The sequence below is a fragment of the Mauremys mutica genome, chromosome 10 (assembly GCF_020497125.1).
Source record: "Mauremys mutica isolate MM-2020 ecotype Southern chromosome 10, ASM2049712v1, whole genome shotgun sequence".
NCBI lineage: Eukaryota > Metazoa > Chordata > Testudines > Geoemydidae > Mauremys > Mauremys mutica.
Genome location: NC_059081.1, coordinates 8244553 through 8266563, shown reverse-complemented (window position 1 = coordinate 8266563; position 22011 = coordinate 8244553). Strand labels below are relative to the sequence as shown.

Below are 22011 nucleotides of genomic sequence, written 5' to 3'. Positions count from 1 at the left end.
TTTGTGGGTCTGCAAAAAGCAAACATTGCTGGCGCTCTCTCTCAAAGTTTACATGAGCACCAAGGCCGCCTTTGCAAATTTTAATCTAAAACGCTGATTGTTTCAAAAAGCCAAGCATTAGACAAATTACTGACTTCACTGAAAGTATGGAATTTTACCATTCATGGACAGGAGTAGAATTTCACCCTGCACTGAAGAGGAAGACGTAAAAATATCGGTTTTCATGTTATGTTCTCAACCAAGAACTGCCAGATTTGGTTTCTTATGTTCCATAACGGAATCACATTTAGATTACATCTGGGTGAAAGACCAGATAGAAATGTCAGCATCATCCCTGTTGTATCATTTGCATATGCTTTATCCATGGAAGAGTCAGAAAGTTAATTTGGCAAGCATGGACCAGGAGCTACAGTACCTGTATTCCTTCCACTTCTCAAAAATGGCCAGTTCCATCTCTTCGGTTTGAGTGGGCATAAACCTGAACTCAGACACCAGGTCAGGAACATGTTCAGCAGGATCATAATCTCCAAGTTCAGCTACAACGAAAGAACTCAGTCAAGTGACATTCCATTCAAGACAAATTCTAGCTCAAAGGCAATAACAAGAACTAGCATGAACTCAAGTGTCTACCATGATTTGTTTATTTTGTTAAGTGTTTGAGACTCAAAACTTCTCCCACTCCTTATCCCCCGTATTTATTGTTTAAATAGTTACCAAGCAATATTTCAGTAAAAATTGTTGACTTACAAAAAAAAAAAAAAAAAAAGTAAAACTTTCAAGAAAATGGACCCATTTTGAATCCAATAGAAAGGAGTTTCAAAATTTCCCCCAAAACGTTTTTTCCATTTTTCAACCAGCTATGACTCTGCAAAAAAAAACAACTTAGGGGTGCAAAGGCAAGAGTAGGGGAGAGAAACTTTACATTTTTGCACCAGTGTAAGCACACTAGTGTCACAATGGCTACGCAACATCAGAGAACTGGCTCCTTTTTCCACAGCTGCTAACACTTAAAGGCCAACCTTTTCCAAACATAGTTGCCTAAAGAAGAGTGCTTATATCTGTAATTAGAAACCTAAATTAGCATGGTTTCATTTTCAGAGAGGCTAAGCAGTCACCACCTCCCATGACTTCCAGGGAGTAGTTGGTGCTTCACTCACCTCTGAGAATCAGGAACCTAATTTTGGGCCCCCAAGTTCTGGTCAAAAGTGCAAGCAAGAAACTGACCTGCTTGAAAAGTGCAAGTTTTTTGTGCAAAAATAAAGGGCAAAACTTTTTGGGGAAAAAAAATGGAAAAGCCAATTAAATATATAAAATATCTGAAAGGTGCAAAAATTGAGTTAATTAAATATTTTGTTGTATTTACTACACGCGATTATTTCTCGGAGTTCTGAACACAATACCTTTAAATAGCCTTTTCATACACTTAAAAAAATACTTTGACACAGAGGAAGTCTGTAGATCTACAGTAATTTACTCCCACTATGCCACCTGCCTCTGTTGAAAGGAATGTTGCCAAAGCCTGCTTAGGTTCCAGCTGATTTAAATAAAATCTGCTCAGCTTTCAACCAGACAGTAAGATTAAAGCACTGCTAGAGAACTCACTGTGGAATTAAGAACAGATCTGAAAGTAGAAAGGAAATGCCAATATTTAAGAATAGGGTATATGACCTATTAAGTTCACCCTGTGTTTCTAAACACTTGATCTATTGCACTATTAGATCAAAGGCATTTATCAATGCCAGTATCTCTCAGAATGGGATGCATTCCAACTGTTTAATCTAAAGCGAAAAGCAACAGGTTTCTCTGCAATGCACTCCCTACCCTAACTATTGGCTCTGATTATCTCTACCAGGGGTTCTCAAACTTCATTGCACCACAACCCCCTTCTGACAACAAAAATTACTACCCGACCCCAGGAGGGGAGAGACCCAAGCCTGAGCACGCCCGATTCCCACTACCCTGGGTGGGGAGCCAAAGCCCAAGAGCTTCATCCCCAGGCAGGGGGCTTGCAACCTGAGCCCTGCCACCCAGGGCTGAAGCTGAAGCCTGAGCCCTGGGTGATGGGGCTCAGCTTTGGCCCTGGGCGGTGAGGCCTGGGCTTCAGCTTTGGCCCCAGGCTCCAGTCAGTCTAATGCCAGCCCTAGTGACTCCATTAAAACAGGGTCATAACCCACTTTGGGGTCCTGACCCACATTTTGAGAACCGCTGATCTACACTAGATTCTACAGCATGATTCATACTTAAGCTGAGCAGATGTTTTATAATACACCTAGGAGAATAAAACATTTCAGTGATTGACTTAGTCTTGTTTATGAATCACAGCAAGAATAAGCACGATGCCAAATAGGTTTTTATAAGGTATATGGAGCATACAGAGCAGGACATTTTTCCAGAGCGGTGTATGGTACATTAAACACAGATCACATAACTGAAAAGAATTTCCCTGCACAATTCCCTTTGCACCAACAAAACCATCAAAAACTACAGCCTTCCATTTCTGTGTGGACCCCATCCTTCCTAGAACTGTCAACTCAACTGCAAGTGGAAGGAAGCAGACAGCGGCCTGGTCCACACAGAAGTTGCACCAATGTTGCGAGGCTGGTGTGAGCTAAACGCACATGATCCAAGTATAAACCAACATGGAGTGTCCATACACAAAACTGCATTGGTTTAACTAGCCTGGTGCAACATCACAGCGTTAGTTAAACCAGTATAATGTGTGTGTAAACCACCCCCCTGTTCGGAACCATTGTAGTTTGGTGTGCGATTCCATCAGCTCAAGGATGGAACCTCAGGAAGTGACTGCACTGAGACACCAGAGGGACAGCCCTGTTCCTGTACAAGGGCAGTTCAAGCAGAGTGCACTGTGAACTGCGAGGCCTTGGCTACACTTGCAAATTTGCAGCGCTGCAGCAGGGTGTGAAAACACACCCTCTCCAGCGCTGCAAATTGTGGCGCTGCAAAGCGCCAGTGTGGTCAAAGCCCCAGCGCTGGGAGCGCGGCTCCCAGCGCTGTCCGTTATTCCCCACAGGGAGGTGGAGTACGGACAGTGCTGGGAGAGTTCTCTCCCAGCGCTGGCGCTTTGACTACACTTAGCGCTTCAAAGCGCTGCCACGGCAGTGCTTTGAAGTGCAAGTGTAGCCAAAGCCCTAGTCTGAAAGTGAACACTCTTACAAGTCTGAGGAAAGAACATTTTAGTGGAAAATGAAAACTAACACGTACAGTTCACATTGGATTCTGCAAAGTGCTTGGTGCCAATTACATTTTAGCCAAGGAAATGGTTTCTTCAGAAGCTCCTTGCACCCTTCCCTGATGTGGCAAAGCACTTTGTAATATATGCTGACAAATTAACAGCAAGGAAAGTAGGATTTTCCACTTTAGGATTACCGAGCCCTGGGCAAGATGTTTATCCTTGCACCACAGTGGCAGAGAGAGGAGGGAGCAAGGCTACAAGGAAGAGTCTACACAGTCATTTCCCCCACCCCACTCACCTTGTAAGGTATAAGCCGACAACTGGACGGCTGTGTCAAACGGGCATTCCAACCTGCCACAGGAAAAATGGCTCATTAGATAAACCTTTGTGTGACTGTGTTTGCAAAGAGGAGACAACACTCAGGCATTTGAGAGCTGAGATGTGGTTCCAGTGAAAGTCGGATCTTTGGTAAATTGATGCTCGAGATAAGCACTATAATATCCAGCTACTCTAATTTGACTCTTTGTATTCTTGAGGTGCTGGCTCACATTTGCATACACACAGATAGTATCAAGAGAAAAATATATTCTCATCAAACTGAATGCTGGGTTTCCTAGTTTTCTTAAGAAACTGTGTTGTTAAATCTCATGTTAAACACATTGTAATTGCCTCAGAGACTCAATGCAGCACACATACTATACTCCTGGGAGAATTGTGCGTCACTGTGTGTGCGCTGAATTCATGTACCCCTGCAGATTTCTTTGCTTCCCCGCAGAAAAATGACTTCTGATGGGAAAGCAAAGGGAAGCTGCAAGAGCGGTCATGCGCCCCCTCCCCGGCAGCAGAGGCAGGTTGGCTTGGATGCCCGGAAAAGCTGGTAGAGATGAAAATCACCGATGGAGGGGCGGAGGTGGGGCAGTCATGCAAGTGAGAGAGACAGAGACAGACAGTCCCTCTTGCTCACTACTGTAGCACACTATTGGAGGGGCAGGGCTTCAAGGTGTTCCTGAGGAGGTAGGCATGAGGTAGGCTCTGTCCCCTAAGGCAGAGCAGAATGTAGCGGCATGCCTGCTTAGTGAATTGTTTCCATTGTCTTTGTGAATTCCCCCAGGAGTATAAACCAGGTGTAAACATTTTAAGGGTTCTTCACATTGCCAGAGGGGTATAAAGGACATTATGGCTTTATAAATACTTATGGTGCTTTCGTGATTAGAACCGGTCTACATTTTTGGACTGAAAAAATTTCCTTTCAAAATGTGCTCCATGAACTGTTTGCTACTGACCTTTCTGGAGATTGTCAGTAGCCAATATAAATTGTGATTTTGATTCCCCAGCCCTCACTTGCTCTTCAGTTGCTTATGAAGAAACACTGAGCATATGGCTGCATATATTTGTTGACTAATAATAGACACAAAGGGTCAAATCTAGCTACAGTACTATTTGGCAAGGGGGTTGGGGATTTCCTCCATTGCTCCCCACTCCCACTCTCCATTCATTGTATTGTAGTTTAAATAAAGTACAGAAATAATTGAAATCTGATTATATTGCATTATTTTGACAAATAAAATATGCAGAATTTTGCACAATTTTAAAATGTGCGCAGAATTTTTAATTTTTTGGCACAGAATTCCCCCAGAAGTAATACTAACGGTACTTACTTTCCACTGAGAATATCCTGTTTTAGCTGAAGAACAAATAAATACCTATGAAGGTAAAAGAAAGGACAAAATCATGAATTAGAGCTAGAAGTTCTAATGCCAGTCAGCCAGCAGGTGGACAGAAGGAGCTAGAACCTGACATTTAAGAACTCAGTAAGGTGCAACTTAGATTTAAGATGCTGCACACTCATCTTTCAAGGTCTCTCAGTCTGGGCTTGTGTAGACTGAGCCCAGTGCAAATGAAGAAAAACCTAAACGATGACTTATAAGAATTTGGATCAAGGACCTAAAGGAGCAAGAGGAAGATGCTGCAGGATTAGTCCTGCTCGTTTCTCTCACTTGCCCCACCAGGACTCAGTAATGCACCATGTGACGGTCAGCACCATCATTCATTCAAAATCATGAATGTCTAAAATTTTTCTCAAAAGTGCCTTTGCCTAGATCCCAGCCTGAAAACTGGCCACAGGAGAGTGGAACTGGAAGGAAGTAAAGTGTTGGGTTATTACCTTGCTCTCCATAGCAAGGACCTGGAGAAAATCTTGGCTTAGAGACTGCTCTTCCTTTGAATTGGGAAGGAAGAGGGGACTAGTGCACCTGGCAGTGAAAAACACCACCATGTCCCTATGGAAGGATGTGTAAGGTAGTTCAGGCATAAGGGGTTGGAGCTCACTGACTCAGTGATGTCCATCAAAAAAAAAAGACCACTTTGATGTTAAGGTGGTGTAGTGAACACTTCAACAGTGGTTCAAAGGGAGGGTCTGTGAACTGAGGTCTCATGTGGGAGTGAGGTCTCTAACCAGAGGGTAAGCATGAAGGAGGTCACTGAGGAATTCTTATACTGTCAGATTTGAGAAGATTGAGTACGACTGTACTGGACTGTGACACTCTGATATTCCTTCCAGGTGAACTTAGAGAGTGTTAAATGCTAATCCAAACTGTTTCTGATGTAAAGAAGGATCATCAGTCTTGGGGCCTCCATTGGGGTGATCTGGTTTTGGGCTGCCCATATGGAAAAGTTTTCCATTTGGAGGAGCTAGTCTTCCTAGTGGGAGGCTTTCTGCTTTGTATGAGAATATCCTGAGCCTGTAGGGAGCAGTCCGTCAGTAGTGCTCAACCAGTCAACATCCAAAACATCAGTGCAACGACTGCAGATCTGGGTGCAGAATCTCACTGTTGTTCTGAGATATTATGTGCAAGCAGGTCAGAAAGTATATGGGGGGAGGAGGGGCACAAGGACATCTGCAGTATGTCCAATAGCCAAACTGTCTTGGCCAGCATGGGGCTACCGACATAATTATAGCCTTGTCCTGTCTCATCTGGACCATTGGGTCCCATTCCCAAAAGAGAGTGAGACCGACCATGACGTGTGCACACGAGGCCAGAGATTGTGGCTGGCATCTGTCCAGACTCATGGGGGTTTAGAAGCACACAGATCCAGTACATGTGTCCAACTACAGACAATGGGTCCACCAGGTCTGTGATAGCAAGGAAGGGTGTCATCCTGTCCCATATTAAAAAGCCATATTTGGCCAGTACGGATTGGCAGTTAGCTGCACACAGCTGTGGGTGGCTAAGTACAACTTTCTCCCAAATAAGTTGAGCCTTTTGGGGTCTTTGGGTAACTCTTACTGGACTTCAATTTTCTTGTACTGCAACTAAGGAGACTGGGTGAGGAGAGCCTAGAAACACTCAAACCCCACAGGAGGTACTCAATACCTCTTTGTGACTCATTTCACAGTATCTGCCTCAGAGACTTTCGCAGGGCCAAGCAGTCCCTCATTTATAGGGAAAGCAATACTGGCTGAACCAGAGGCAGACAAGGTATCAAAAAGCTTGCGGGTTTTCTCCGACATGACTGACATCTTGAACTCCAAAGTCTTGATCTCCAAAGTCTCTACAATCATCAAAAGGAACTTCTGGAATGCTTTTTAAGTCATCTGGTGCTGGTACTGCTGCTGAAAATACTGCTTCATCGGGTGACGAATTTGACTAGTCCTTTGACAACAATACATGGCATTGGTACTGCTGTGTCCCTGGATACGACTCTTTCTGGTACTCTGGCCAAGGATGCTGATGAGGAACGTCCTCTTCCTCTTTTTCAAGAGGAGTGGAGATGAGCTTCTCAATGCCTGAGATGACAGGCCCTGGGTACCCCAATAGGACAATGGTGGTATGCCATATAAGTACGGCTGGCTTGTTGGATATTGGCCAATCCAGAGCTCTTCCTGATGAGCTGGTGGATGCTGAGCCCTGTAGGGTTCGCTGGCAGAACTATCTGCAGTGTTGACCACTGACCTCAGAGAAGAAGTCTCTCTACTGGAAGATGGAGGACATGTATGCCCCAGTGATGGTGAAGACCCGACCTCCTCCAGGGGCAGCACCAAGGAGTATGGTGCTTTCAGTACTGGAGTCCGTACTGGTGCAAATCAGTGTCTTGGTACTGACAATGGTCTTGCTTCTCCTCTCAGCTCATCCTTCTCAGTCTGTTGATGCTGATGGATGCACCACTGGAATCGGGGTCACTGCTGGAGGAATCTGCCAAATCATAGGGTGCTCCTTCTCCTCAACCCTAGATGTCATGTAGGGTTTGGTGAATTTATCTCCAGAGGCTTTATGGCATCTGCCCTTCTGGGAAAACAATGAGCTCTGTCTGGAGTCTCTGCCTCAGTGTTTGGAGTGACACTTCTGTGTACAAGACTGACACCGGAGGTGTTGGTGCTGGGTCATTCCTTGGTGCTGTCTTCTCTGCACCAATCTTAGGCATTGCTCATATGCTAGATGGGGCAGCAGATGAAAACTGGTTTGTCTGCCAGCAGAATTCTCAGAACTTGCCTTCTTTGAGTCTGATGAGATCTTAATGAATTGTTCCAGAAGATGGAACTTTAGCCTCACTTCTTATGACTTACATGTTCTGGTGGAGAATGAGAAACAGACCGAGCATCTGCTCAGTATATGAAATTCCCCCAAACAGAAGAGTCACCAGCTGTGCTTATCTTTCTGGGTAATTAGTGCATTGCAGGATAGACAGGGCTTAAAGCTCACAGGTTTTGAGTTCACTATGTTAAGGATCCCTGTTCAGCAAGCTCTGATTGGCAGAGTTCAGTTCAGACAGATGGAGACGGCTCACGGTGGCAGATACAGAAGATCAGAAGTAATTCTGAAGATTGTTTCAAAGATTTGTACACATTTAGCCAGAGTTGAGAACTAGCAGGTTCGACAGTTTTCCGACTAGCAGGTCGGTGCTGCTCCCATGGGAAGAGAAAACTGAGGGAGCCTTGTAGTCACCCAGTCCTTTATGCCCTGGTATAGAAGCACAAAGCAGCACAAGGTGCATGAGCTGTCCCAGATGCTGCTATTAAAAAAAGCTCTAGCCTCACATGCAAGAGGCAAACATGCATTTAAACTGAGATCCACACAGACACTTACTTGAGCTACCAGTGCACCATTGCCTTGCTTATGAGTAACAGAGGATCTGCAATGCTTACAATCAACAGGAATAGGAGAACACGAGTAAGATCTGACCACTCTTGCCAAGACAGTTTCTCCACTAATAGGACTGACCCACTCTGCAGAAGTAGAATCGCCTTCTACAAATAATCTCTGTTGTCCAAATCTGGTAAGTTTCGCTCTTTTTCTGAAGAGCAGCAGGGAAAATCAATGACCCTTCTGATATATATTTATAAAGCAATCTTGTGGTGTCTAGATATATGTGTAAGTTAGTCCCAGATGAAAAGCAGGACTGCCCAAGCTCTTTTCTGATTGAAACTCAGGTTTATCCATGACTTAAATCCTGCATGTGTACTACTGTGGACTCACATCTTAATATGATGGTGAAATAATCATCTTCACTTTGCTTATGCTTTGTATAGATCCTGCAAACGATAGGGCCTAACTGAGTTCACTTATACGAGACAGAAATCCCCCATTACAAATGCATTTTAACGTTTTTCTGTCCAAAAACATAGCTAGATATCACATAACTTTAAATTAATCACAACTGATAAGAGACTGAAGACAGGACTGGGACAAAACATAAGCTGCCCACTATCCCACTGGCTCAGAACCTATGGCCATCCTATTAGCAGAGCTTATTAAATAAGGCAAACAAAACAAAACAAAAAACCCCAACACCCCCCATGTCAAATAATGTATCCAATGAATATTGTGGCAAAAAGACAACAGACACATTATTCAAAAAGTCCCAACAGCAGCCAAACAGCTCTATTCATAGAACTGCAGGCTTGGAAGAGATCCCAAGGGGTCATCTATTTTAGAGGTTCTCAAATTAAAACTAAGGGGAGTGCTCCTTCGGATTATCAGGGGGCGTGAAGACCTGACGGGCCGTGCTGATGGGTCAGGTCAGAGGGGGCACTGTGCAGGCAGTTTCGGCTGTGAGGACCAGGCTCCCCCGCCTGTCTTACTCCCCCACTTCTGCAGCTGCAGCAGCCACCAATCAGCAGTTACCATTCTCTGCAAGTAGGGAGTGGAAGGATGCACCTCAGAAATACCGAACCACAGTACAGCCACACAGATCCTCCTCCTGATTCGGCCCTTCAGAGTGGCCCAGGGCACAGAGCCCATCTGATTCATCTACTGGACAAAGCCTGTACAGGGAAGTGGAGGGGGCCGCACTGAAGGTGGCTCTAGACGGCAGGGGGGCCAATACTCCAGGGTTGCAGTCTTCACTCCCCTCCTGACCCTTCAGCACAGCCCCATTCACTTCTCCCTCCACAGTTCCCTTTCTCCTGCTAATATATCCCAGAATGATATTTGCATTTTTCACAACAGCGCTGCATTGTTGACTCATATTAAGTAGGCAACCTCTGCTAACAGAAACAACATATGCCCTACAATTGTGGAGATCACACTCAATTTACCTTGTTAACTCTTCACGGAGATTGTTAGGCTCAGAGGAGTAAAATTTTACACGAAGATGCAGACAGTATGGTGGACCAACTGCAAAGTAAATGAATTGAAGACATTGATAACAGGTCTATTACCTGGGGAAGGTCTAAATTTGTTACAGAATAGAAGCATATACAGCAAGAGTCTTGCCTATCAATGGTTTTGACCCAGCACAAGGTGTTCGAGAAAAGAATTCCCTTGTGACATAATTAAAAAAAAAAAACCAAAAAAAAAAAACCACACTAACAGACACACTAAATAGTTTGTTTTACATATTACAAGTCAACCCAACCGTCTTAAACCATTAAATTGATTTGTCTTGCCAAGACCAGACAAATCTAGGTTAATCCCAATATTTAAGCACTCTATCCATCACTTAGAAAGCCATGGATTTTGGCTCTGCACTCAGCCAAATTCTTAGAAACTCTGCTGGCCTATGTAAAACATTTGCAGAGCTCTGGGGAGTACCTGCTGTTGACAGGGTATGCCACCATATTCCACAGAGTTTTAGACCCATTTTGGTGGGGTTTAACAGTCCCTCTGTGGGAGCATCATCTTGCTAGAAGGCAGAGAGTTAATCCAGACAAAGACTGGATTAACAGTTCTTTGAAACTGCAGAGCTCTAGATGGATTTGTGTATTGAAACTAGAATCCTTTTCTCTGACATCCCTTCCAAGATTTACATTTTATTAAAGTAGCATGCAAGACTCTAAAGACTGTACAGTTGGCAGCGAAGCTGCTGAATAATGTCAGCCAAAATTGACATACTAACATATCCGAAATTATCAGCGTGTGCTTCACTGAATCTATCCAATAAGCTCTTAACAAACTGTGTGTCATATGTGGTGATTTGATAGGCAGACCACACACGGATTAGGGCATTCTACAACCCACCAAGCAGAGGGGGCTGTGAGACAGTTTTTCATTTAGCGAAGACAAGGCTCTACATCTGCTGAAGAAACTGCGAGGCTATGATGCTAAATAAGTCATTTCGTAGTTAATGATCCTCCAGCATTAAGGAAAATATATTGAATTAAGTAACAGGACCCCCATGGAGTGTTTTTAAGTCACCAGTAGGCATGTGCCAAGACTTTGTCACCACATCATCCCTTTCAGAACACTGCCTGTTCCTGGCAGGGTGACTTCTAGTGTAGCAAATACACTAGACTACATGTTTCCACAATGTATATCGCTACTTGATTGGCCAAAAAAAGAAATGGAAAAGGACACTTACTTTTGACTTGTTTTTTAATGCTCTTTGTGTTGTCCAACCAATGCTGAAAGACACAGAATCCTTGAGTTGAAATTGTTTTATCATAAGGTAAGGAGAAATCTTTACAAAAAGAAACACAGATGTAAAAGAAGTCACAAAGGTTAGCCATACATTAGGAAGGACTGTCTTAAAATGGCGAGCAGTCCCACTAAAACAAAGCTTAATCTGAATCCTTTATGGCTAACGCACCAGTCTGCTTATCAAAGCATTTTATTCTAAATGACGTGGGTTAAGTCATACAAAAAGTGTGTCACGGAGCAGACTCTTTAAGGGGATGAGTGAGCACAGAAGCACCACATCATAGTGCATTAGAATAGATCATTTTCCCTTGAAATAAACTCAAGGCACAGAATTAGTTTCAAGTGATTACAGCGGACAGCATCCATGCAGCAATACAACATGTAAAAGTCAGTCCTCAACAGATCATTTATCTGTCTGGAGTACTGATACACAAACAAGCCATATTAATGACACCACATTCTTCCAGGAGAACAAATCAATTCCTGCTTGTGCACAGACAGTGTGAGATAAATTCACTTCGCATTAAATGAGGATTTCAATGTCCGATACCTGCCTCAGTTTGTGTTCTACACTTTGGGGAAGGGAAAAATAATGAAGGAATTATTTTTCTCCCTCACAAACACTTCCTCTAGGCATACATGGTTAGACAAAGCCTTGGTGTTATTTGTTAATGAATATACATGGGGCCTTTTCCTTAAGAGGAAATTCTGGTTTTATTGAAAAAATACTTATAACAAATAACTTTTAAAAATGCTGAAAATGAGATGGTAAAGTCTTAGTGGTGGAAAAAAATGGGAGTAGAAAGTACCTCATCATTTCAATAATGTTAGTTATAAGCTAGATACCAGTTAATTCTCAGAAGGAAAAATTATGACTTATGTTAGCAGATTAGACCACATAGAAAAAGCTGCACATCCACGAGTAAGAAAGAAGCCTGGGCACAAGTGCACATGCAGCGTGCCCAGAAGGAATTGCGCAGCCATACACCCGGTACTGCAGAGGTTGTACCATGGGCCAATGACAGAGCTGGGCCCAACGCACGATGACAACACAGATCCATGTCAAAGGGGCATGATCTGTCCAAAATGTGTGACATGGGCAGGTAACAGACGTTGCATTATCTGAGAAGAGAACTACACTGACCGAACAGCTGAAACAAGGTACCATGCACACCATGTTTTGGCTGGAATGTGATGCTGAAAGAGGCATCTCAGTCAGCTGATCTCAGATGTCTCCTTGCTACCAATACAGCTGAGGGTCATAAATCAGCAGTGCTCCTCTGGTAAAACTATAGGTCATGCTGCTCACACAGGGGCCTGGTGATTCAGATACTTCACAGAAGGTAAGATGGGGATGGGAGGAAAGGAGGGCCATTTTCAGACTGCAGGACTGTGTGCACATCTGTTTAATCTCCAATCTGTTTTCTTTCATCTCCTCCACATTCCAGTGGTAGGCAGTTAAGAGGCCGGAGACAGGCACTGATAGCACTTTACTTGACTCAGCTCCTAACACCAACGCCTCCAGGAGTTCAGCTTGAATGGTAAGGGGGGAGGGGACAATGGGAGAAGGGGAAACAGAACTGCTTTTACCATAGGAAACCTTGGAGGGACTTTAAAAAAAAAAAAAAAAAAGAGAGAGAGAGAGAGAGAGAGAGAGAGAAGGCTACATTTATTCCAAGTGATTCAGATGGAATGCAAATGGAGCTGACAAAAAAGTTTACATTTTGATGAGAGAGTTTATTCTACCTGCTCTAGTACCTTTATCCAAATCGAACAGTCACAGAGAAGAATGAATCACTAACGAACAATGAAAACTGCATACTCAACAAACAAAAAAGCGCTAAAAGTTATTCTTAAAACAATTTTGAGTTGATCGCTTCAGAAAGGGAGACAAAATAAATAGGAACAGCAGCTTTTTAAACCAAGTGGTAAGAATAAATCTTGTTTGACAAGAAGTAATAGCTCTTCTCTTGCGACGTGGAATTAACTGCTCTGTAATTTAGACAATGCTATGCAAGTCGTGTTCAGTATTAAGAACTACCATAGCTCAAGTATTTGCTAGAGTATAACAAAAACAATGTATTCCACAATGCATTAAACTTATGTAGCATTTGACTCCATAATGCTCTCTGTACATTACAGTGAGGTTATAAGTTTGCCACAGTTTAAAGTTCAGCACTTCCTTCTTGTTACAGACTATGTTTTCTACGTTATTAAAGGATAAGCTAATTAGCCTAACAAGTCTCATGTCATCTTTATTTTCCACACCTCTAGGCTGGGTTATGCTGTTTGACATTGAATTGATCTAAAGCTACAGTACTTGAATTCAACAGTAGCCTTCCCACTGACCACAACGAGCTTTGGCTCAACCCCGTACGCTCTAGAAACAGGCACAAACGCTCCTTTTTGCCAGCTTCTGTCTTTGTAGCACAAAAAATATTCCTAACCACCAGACTAAAAATGAATACAGAGGTCAGGTGAGTAAGATAAGATATTCTTTCACTTCACACAGGATTGCAAAATTTTATTCGTAGAAAATAGGTCAGTGGTTGGATCTCAAATTGCAAAATCTTAGCAAGAGTGGTTAGTAATTTTCCTTGCCAGCTCCCCTCCTAACTCTGATGCATTTATCTGTAGAGTAGACCAAGACCTGGGATAGCAACACAAAGATAAAAAAATAAGAGAAAAGGGACGTTCTTACCATTTTATTTATACTTCATTTGTTAAAACGGACCTGTTAACAGTTTAGACTAGATACTAATTTCCTTTTATTTGTAGTGAAGCAAATTCTCATGTGTGTATATAACTGCTTATTACACATACCCACACACTTTACTATATTACGTACCCTCCTCACCTCAGACAAAAAGGCAGGGGAGGGTTTTTTGTTTGTTTTTAAAGATATCTTTCCTTTGGTACAACTGGCCAGTGAAGCAATTTTTAGACTCGGCCTAGGACAACAGAAATGGCTAGCTGCCTCTGAAATACAGGATTATTCTGTGGTTCAGGCATTAGACTAGGGGTTCTCACAAGAACATTTTTGATGGCCTCATAGTGCAGCCACCAATTATTGCTGGTGGCCCTCTGACAATTTTTCCTAAAATACTCAATTAACTTTAGGAAAAACAAATAAATATACAGATACATGTTCAAATCGTAATTTATTTATGTAGGTTTTTTCACAGACTCAGTAATAAAAATAATGTACAGTTTTCTCTGTTCTTTACTGGATCTAAACAGAATAGAAACAAATAATGTGTTTTCCATGTTCGTGTCCCTTTTTGTTGTTTCTTTTACTTTTTTTTTGGTTGCTTTTTTTTTTTTTTAAAGACTTGCTAGCTAGTAAGTCTGTTTCTGTGCAAAGTGATATTTGTATTTTGTTAATATCACTTTTCACAGCAGCAGACTTGCTAGCTAGCTGGGAGGCTGTGAAAAGTGATATTAACAAACATACAAATATCACTTTTCACAATAGACTTACTCAGCCCTGGCATACTGGGACTAAGCCCTGGATGGGGAGGCGGGCAGGGAGGCAGCTGGGGGCCAGAGGTAATGAATCCAGGGACCGGAGCCCTGCAGATACAGACTGAGGCCAGAGGACACAGTGGGGGAGGGTGGTCAGCTCGGGGCTGTCAGCCATTGCCGCACGGCTAGGGACCGGAGCTGGATCATACGGCCCCACAACTGGAGTCCGAAACCCTGTGGCTGCGGGGGTCAGAGCCCACTGCCTCACAGCTGGAGCCCAGGGCCAGAGGAGGCAGCAGGTGGGGGAGAGGGTGAGCCTGGGGCTAGGGCCGGGGTCAGGGCTCAAAGCCTGTGGCCAGGGGATGGAGCCCGCCGCCTGCCACCCCAGGTCTGAAGCCCAAGCCCCACCATCTGCCTGCTTCTTCAGCGTTTGTGGTTTCAGAGAGGGACAGGGCCTAACTCCTGCTGGCAGCCCCTGAGGAGGGGCCACTGCTTTCCCCACCCCCATTTCCACCCCCCACATTTCCAACTAAGGAGGCTGCAGCTGCACGAAAAGCCCCTGGTGGCCGCATTTGAGAAATGCTGCACTAGACTGTGACTCAGGAGGTCTGAATTCAATTCCTGACTCTGCCACATGACTTCCTGCAGGACTTTGGGCAAGTTACTTGATCTCTCTGTATTTCAGTTCCCCACCTGTAGAACGGGGATAGTATTATCACTAATTTATTTGCTCCATTTTGAATGAAAAGCTGACATCAAAATAGGCAGACAGCTCTTCAGAAATATTAAATTGTTTGCTTCTTGCCATTTGGCTCTAGTCTTTTCAAAATGAGAAGCTTACTACAGTATTTAAAAACCTTACAATAAACGAGGGTCTAAATGAAACACGTTAAACAGTGCGTGTAAATGCGCACGACAGTTATAAAAAGGAAACAAACCAAACTGAATTGCCTGCAGGTAGCATGTTACACTGTCTAGATGAATACTCACCAGGAATCACCTGGACCAGAAATACTAACCCACCCAGGGAACCTAACTCATCCAGGAAACCTAACCCATCAGCTATTTTTGGGGTAGGAAAGATTCTTCCTCACAACCCCATCACCTGAGGAGGAGTCAGTGTTACCAGACATTGGGATGGTGGGCAGGAAAAATAGTCACACAGCTTGGCTTAATAAGTGGAGTTGAATAAACTCTGAGCTCTAATAAAAGCTACTGGCACATGGAAACTCTCCACAGGGAACATGACAGCATGGAAATCAATTAGACTGTCTCTATGCTCTAATGCATAAAGGATGCTATTTTGGTGAAAAGAACACAGAAGTGTGATGGAGCTGTTTATGAGCCAACTGAAGTGCAACAATCTCAAGGGGCTAGATTTGTATTGCAGGTGTAGCAATACAGCACACAAAGTCATGTACAGGGCTTGTAAATTCATAAAAGCAGTTTCAATAGTCTGTCATATCAGGATAGTAACCATCTAAATGCTCCATGGCATATGGATAAATAGCAGCAACAGGTGCAGATAAGGAGAGGGAAGTAAGAGAAAACATTTTCTTTAAAGTGCACAAATAATGAAGGGGATCTCAGTATTTTTGCTGGAATGTATTTTATCTAGTAAAATTGCCAGAGGGCCTACATCTCTCTTTGGTAGTACATGTGTGTGCCCACCCTCCTCTTTAACTACTTTTCCACCAAGGTGACCTCAGGTGCTGAAAATTAATTCTCATCACTAGCCCTCCAGCAATCTTCCAAATTAGTGTTTTTGCTGACAAGTCACCAGCAGGCAGGCAGATAGATCCTGCTCCAACCATCTCTGCTGGCATCTCCAGGGTGGAAGAACCACCCATGACTTTTCCCCCGCAGTGCGAGATGTCCTCTGTAATCCAAGAGATCAAGTGCAATACTCACTGCTGGTGTAAATGGGTGCCACGCAGAGAATTTGTGTGGAATTGTGCCTACTCATGTCATCTGTGAAATTGACCTTAAGTATCAAATGTTCAAAGTCAGATTATTTTCCTAAAGGAAACACCTCTCTGCAAAACAAGTTAAGTGTAAAGACAGATCCATGGAGACTGCTTTCATAAAATCATAGAATCTCAGGGTTGGAAGGGACCTCAGGAGGTCATCTAGTCCAACCCCCTGCTCAAAGCAGGACCAAACCCAACTAAATCATCCCTGCCAGGGCTTTGTCAAGCCTGACCTTAAAAGCCTCTAAGGAAGGAGATTCCACCACCTCCCTAGGTAACCCATTCCAATTCTTCACCACCCTACTAGTGAAAAAGTTTTTCCTAATATCCAACCTAAACCTCCCCCTCTGCAACTTGAGACCATTACTCCTTGTTCTGTCATCTTCTACCACTGAGAACAGTCTAGATCCATCCTCTTTGGAACCCCCTTTCAGGTAGTTGAAAGCAGCTATCAAATCCCCCCTCATTCTTCTCTTCTGCAGGCTAAACAATCCCAGTTCCCTCAGCCTCTCCTCATAAGTCATGTGTTCCAGCCCCCTAATCATTTTTGTTGCCCTCCGCTGGACTCTCTCCAATTTATCCACATCCTTCTTGTAGTGTGGGGCCCAAAACTGGACACAGTACTCCAGATGAGGCCTCACCAGTGCTGAATAGAGGGGAATGATCACATCCCTCGATCTGCTGGAAATGCCCCTACTTATACAACCCAAAATGCCATTAGCCTTCTTGGCAACAAGGGCACACTGTTGACTCATATTCAGCTTTTCGTCCACCGTAACCCCTAGGTCCTTTTCTGCAGAACTGCTGCCCAGCCATTCGGTCCCTAGTCTGTAGCAGTGCATGGGATTCTTCCGTCCTAAGTGCAGGACTCTGCACTTGTCCTTGTTGAACCTCATCATATTTCTTTTGGCCCAATCCTCTAATTTATGTAGGATACCACCAAGATATGGAGGGATTTGGGAACAGCTCATCCAGAATCTAGAGAGGCCAGCCAACCTGTTTGTTTCCTCCCCTGGCAGACAAGGCAACCAAAGAGAACTTCATGTTTTAACAGCAAGTCAACTAACATGCTATTTTAAGGTAAATAGTTCATGTCTGCCCCTAAAAATTTCAACTTTTGACAAATTTCAGAAGTCAGTGGACTAGTGTCAGTACCTTTATCTTGCAGACTGAACTAGAGCAATTCAGCTATTTAGCTCACCAGCAGCTGCCTTTCCTACCCTGCTGACTTTGGTGTGTTACTTTTGAAATAAATCTGGAGTGATTTTGAAATGCATGGACAACCTGGTCATCTGTACCAAAGAGACATGTGATGGACACCCAAGCAATTCAAAAATCTAGATACAGAGCCCCTTATCTTAGAAGTGCACCTTTTCCCTCCTGTTACAGGAAGAGTCAGTCCTGGGTCAGGTTAAGTGTTACAGTACTGAGATCCAGATCTATTCCCTACCTAGCTCCTCATGAAACATCATAGCTATTTATTTTAAAAACACTGAAGTGTCAGTACAAAGTGTCACTTTTCCCTCCAGAGAAGGAGAAAAATGAAACCAAAATGGAGAAAGCAAGGCCAGCTAAGTAGCCAGTCCAAAAGTCACATTGCTTGGTTCTCACTAGGGGCCTGATCTTCAGAACAGTGAAGCACCCACAACTCCAACTGCAGTCAGCAAGAATTGTGGGTGCTCAGCACTTCTGACAAATGCTTTAATAGTCCCTTTCTGTGGTTTCAAAAGCAAAAGGTTGGTTTTTTTAAAAAAAAACAAAAAAAAACAAAAAACCTTTTTTCTTTAAAGTCAAACTTGTGTGAATCTTTGCTTAAATCTCTCAAAAGATTTAAATAGCAAAGCACCTGACTGCTGCAGTCACCTCTCCCATTACCTCTAATGAAGGCAAGAGGTGTTCTGAGTGCTAATTAGTTGCAGGATTGGTCATTAATATGTCATTAAAGAAGCCAGCTGTCTGCCTTCCTGCCCTTAACCTGACAGTGGATGTTGACAGGATGCTCATTGCAGACAAGAATGCCCGTGGCACCATGCACTGGCAGAGAAGGCCTCTCCCTGCATCACTGCCTATAGAAGAAAGACCAGGCAAACCCAATCCCAGCTAGTTCCACTCTGCAATCATTCGTAACTAACATTACTGGACAAAAGTACTGTGGTATCAAAGTCCTTCTGCAACAACTGTCCTGACTTAAAAACCAGAAAGAAGACACAGGAATGGGTCAGAGAAGTGTAGGACAAGAATATGTAAGGGACTGTGGTGGCCAACATGGGCTTGATTAAACTTTGGTATGCTCTACAGTTTTTGCATCCAAGATAATTTAAACCATAAACATTTGCTTTTTGGTAGTCTGTTGGTCTGTCACGTTAAGGTTTAAACATAATGACTGTCCCTAGAAAAAACAAGGCTCTGTTACTCACTGCCACTTGTGCAGAATCCATGAATCTGAGTCCAAAGTAGTCATTTTCAACGAGATCCAGATGATACATGATCTGTTCAAACAGATGTTGGCCTTTGGCTTTTTTCTGAAATTGCAAAATGAATTAGCATGTAACAGGTAGATTTGTTACTGTAGCTGCCTTTTCAAGGCTACGAATACACAAACTGAGTATGCCCAAAAAAATGTTTCTAAACACAAAGTTGGCAACAGCCTCATCTATAATTGTAGAGTTGCTGGCATTTGCGGTGCACCAAGTAAATGAAAATACTTAATGATTTGTAACTTATCAAATGTAGATTTTAAACCTATTTTTATAAGTAGCCAGTGCCAAATGCCAACGATTTGGAGGTATTTAGCACCGAACTCTACAGCTCAGTGTCCCCCTACATGCCCAATGAGGTCAATTTATGCCATGAAATTGGAAACACAGTTGGCGTCTGGCACTGCCTAATGCACCAGGCAGTTTTCAAGGACAGGTATAGAAATAGCCACTATTTGAAATCCAGACATAATTCTTCATCTTTGAAGCAGATGGGGGGGGAAAAAACCATATGAAGACTATACTCTAGGATAGCTCAAATCCTTTCAAATGACTAAAGCAAAGCAAATCAAGCAACATTTCTCTAACACACACGACATTCTCATCAACAAGTGATTCATAACCCTTACATACATAGTGGAGAGATGCATTGCTTCTACACAGAAATGTGTACCATTCACTCCTTTAATGTATTAATCTGGTGAGCCACTCCATCCTATTTATTTTTTTAAAAACCTATTTTCTTAATTTACCTGCATACACAAAAACCAACGGCAAAAATACCAAAAGCCAGTTTTTATTTAAAGAAACAGCTAAGATTGCTAGGGCACACTAGTGAAAAGTACTTGTATAACATATCATTTATAAAACACACACACTTAAAATGTAATTTTTCATATAAATAAAAAGCAACCTTATCTCGGATTCCAAATAAATACTATGTTTCTTATGATAAATACAAAGTATGAACATAAAACATTTCAAAATCAAACATTAAAAATTTGGTATATTGTGTCAACTGATCAGCTTCAAACAAGTCAAATTTGCATATACATAAAAATGCTACACACTTTTTCTATTCAATTCCTTTAACAACACTATTCTCGATGAAGCAGTTTATCAAAACTTGTATTGTCTACTGCTTGATCTTAACAGACATATCTCACTTAGTCTCCTGTAAGAGAAAATATTTAGATACAACATCAAGATAATAAAAATCCATTAAGAAAATCTATGGGTAAGAGTTAAGATTGTTATGTTGTGATGAAAGATATATTATTTTTATCAAGTAGAAAGAAATGTATTTATGTTTATTAGTCAGGCAGTGTACATTTTTAATGTCCTTAACTATATATTTCCTTGCTTGTAAGTGGTTGGGTTTTGTAAACAACTGATGTGATTGTCAATACACAGTTGTCACTCAGCAACTTTAACAGGTGTATACACTTATGAGTTGAGTAAAACCCAAACTTTTGTACCATACTGTATGCCAACTCACTAGTAGCTCACCACCAGGTTGAGATAGTTTGTGTCACAGAATTCTTGGCTATGTTTGTTGGGAAAAGTATACAAACTAGTTGAACACAGATATAAAAGCCAGTCTAATGATTTCTGCTACAAAATTTGCTTTGTTTATAAAGTAATAGAAAGCTAACTATAATTTTTATTCTCAGAAGCTCCTCCATCTCTGCTTCAACCACTAAATCCCATACTAAAAAGAGCAAGCAAACTTACCACTACCCTATAGTACTCTGATCTTTAAATACTTTGCATTTAAATAAAATGTAACCTGGGTTAAACCTCTCTTACAATATGATTCAAACTTACATTTTATACTGAAAGCTCTAAATCAAATGACAAAAGCCTAAACCAGTGGTCCCCAAACTTTTCAGGGTCGCACTCTCCCTTACCCCGTCTGTGCCCTCCCCTGGGGCCAGAAGTGCGGCAGGGGTGGGGGTACACCGACAGGGGTAAGGGGCCAGAAGCTGGGGCCACAGCTGGGGGCGGGGGTGGGCTCAGGAGCCAGGGCAGCAGTAGAGCTAGGTGTGAAGTGGGGCTGGGTGGCACTCTCTCCCCGCCGCCCCACCAAATGTTGCTCAGGTCCCCCTAGGGGGCATATGCCACTCAGGTTGGGGACCTCTGGCCTAGACCCTGATTTCAGGCTGTCATGCCCTTCTGTCGCTCCCTTATTACTAATTATCAGGAGGACTTGGAACAGCAAGTGATCTCACATATATGCACAGCAATAATCAAGTGTAAGAGGAGGCACTGGGGACAATGCATCAGCCTTGTCTCTTAGTTTCAGTTAATAGATTCATTATTACCAAAAAATGTATTAAACATTGACCAAAAAAACCACCTCTCCAAACAACTTTGTTACAACTCTTGAACCAACAGGAGCTCATGTGTTTATTTAAAATAATAATTTCTTCCACTTTTAAGACATTTGAGCCAAGGTCCTCTTTCATCCAAAACACATTGAGCTATTAATAATTTATCTTAACAAGTGGATGTTTCCTGCAGCATAAACAGTAGGAAAGACAGGCTGATCAAAGTTAAATAAATTCAGGTTTTGGGAAAGGTGAAGTTACAAAAGGCATCAGCTCACACTAAGGACCTGGTGCCTGGTCTAAAGCCAAGAGAAAGCCTCCACAACAACTACATTTTAGATTTTACTTTTATTAAAATATGTCTCTATATAAATATTTTATAAACAGCTATTCAAGCTTTATAATGCTGATAGCTGAACGAACAGGTAATGAGAGCCCTTTACCTCCATCTAGGATGGCAGTTTGACTCTGGCTCAGGTTGTAAAAGCTTTTATTGTCCAAAAATCACTCAGTGACACCTGAAATTCATGGATGTTTATTTCCCAGTGGATGGATGTCCACATCACAAGTGGCACCTATCTTGGCAATCTAAGCAGAGGGACAAAGGACCAAATGGACACAGAGACTGAACTCCGTGGGAGGCCGTTCCTCAAGAATGGGATTTAAGGCATTGGTGGGAAAGCTTGCATTACTGCCTGTACTGTGCTTCTGACTTAGCTA

The 22011-nt window shown here is 42.7% G+C and overlaps 1 protein-coding gene across 2 annotated transcripts in view; it reads right to left on the bottom strand.

Annotated features, from left to right (window-relative positions):
- The window catches only part of EPB41L5 (erythrocyte membrane protein band 4.1 like 5), a 51557-nt gene that overhangs the window by 20074 nt on the left and 9472 nt on the right, over window positions 1-22011 (bottom strand). For both annotated transcript variants that reach the window (XM_045031788.1, XM_045031787.1), the window contains exons 3-8: window positions 18902-19006; window positions 10991-11033; window positions 9729-9807; window positions 4852-4896; window positions 3492-3544; window positions 416-536 (exon numbers count right to left, since the gene is read on the bottom strand). In XM_045031788.1, the coding sequence (XP_044887723.1) occupies window positions 416-536; window positions 3492-3544; window positions 4852-4896; window positions 9729-9807; window positions 10991-11033; window positions 18902-19006 (446 nt within the window). The remainder of the gene's footprint in view (window positions 1-415; window positions 537-3491; window positions 3545-4851; window positions 4897-9728; window positions 9808-10990; window positions 11034-18901; window positions 19007-22011) is intronic.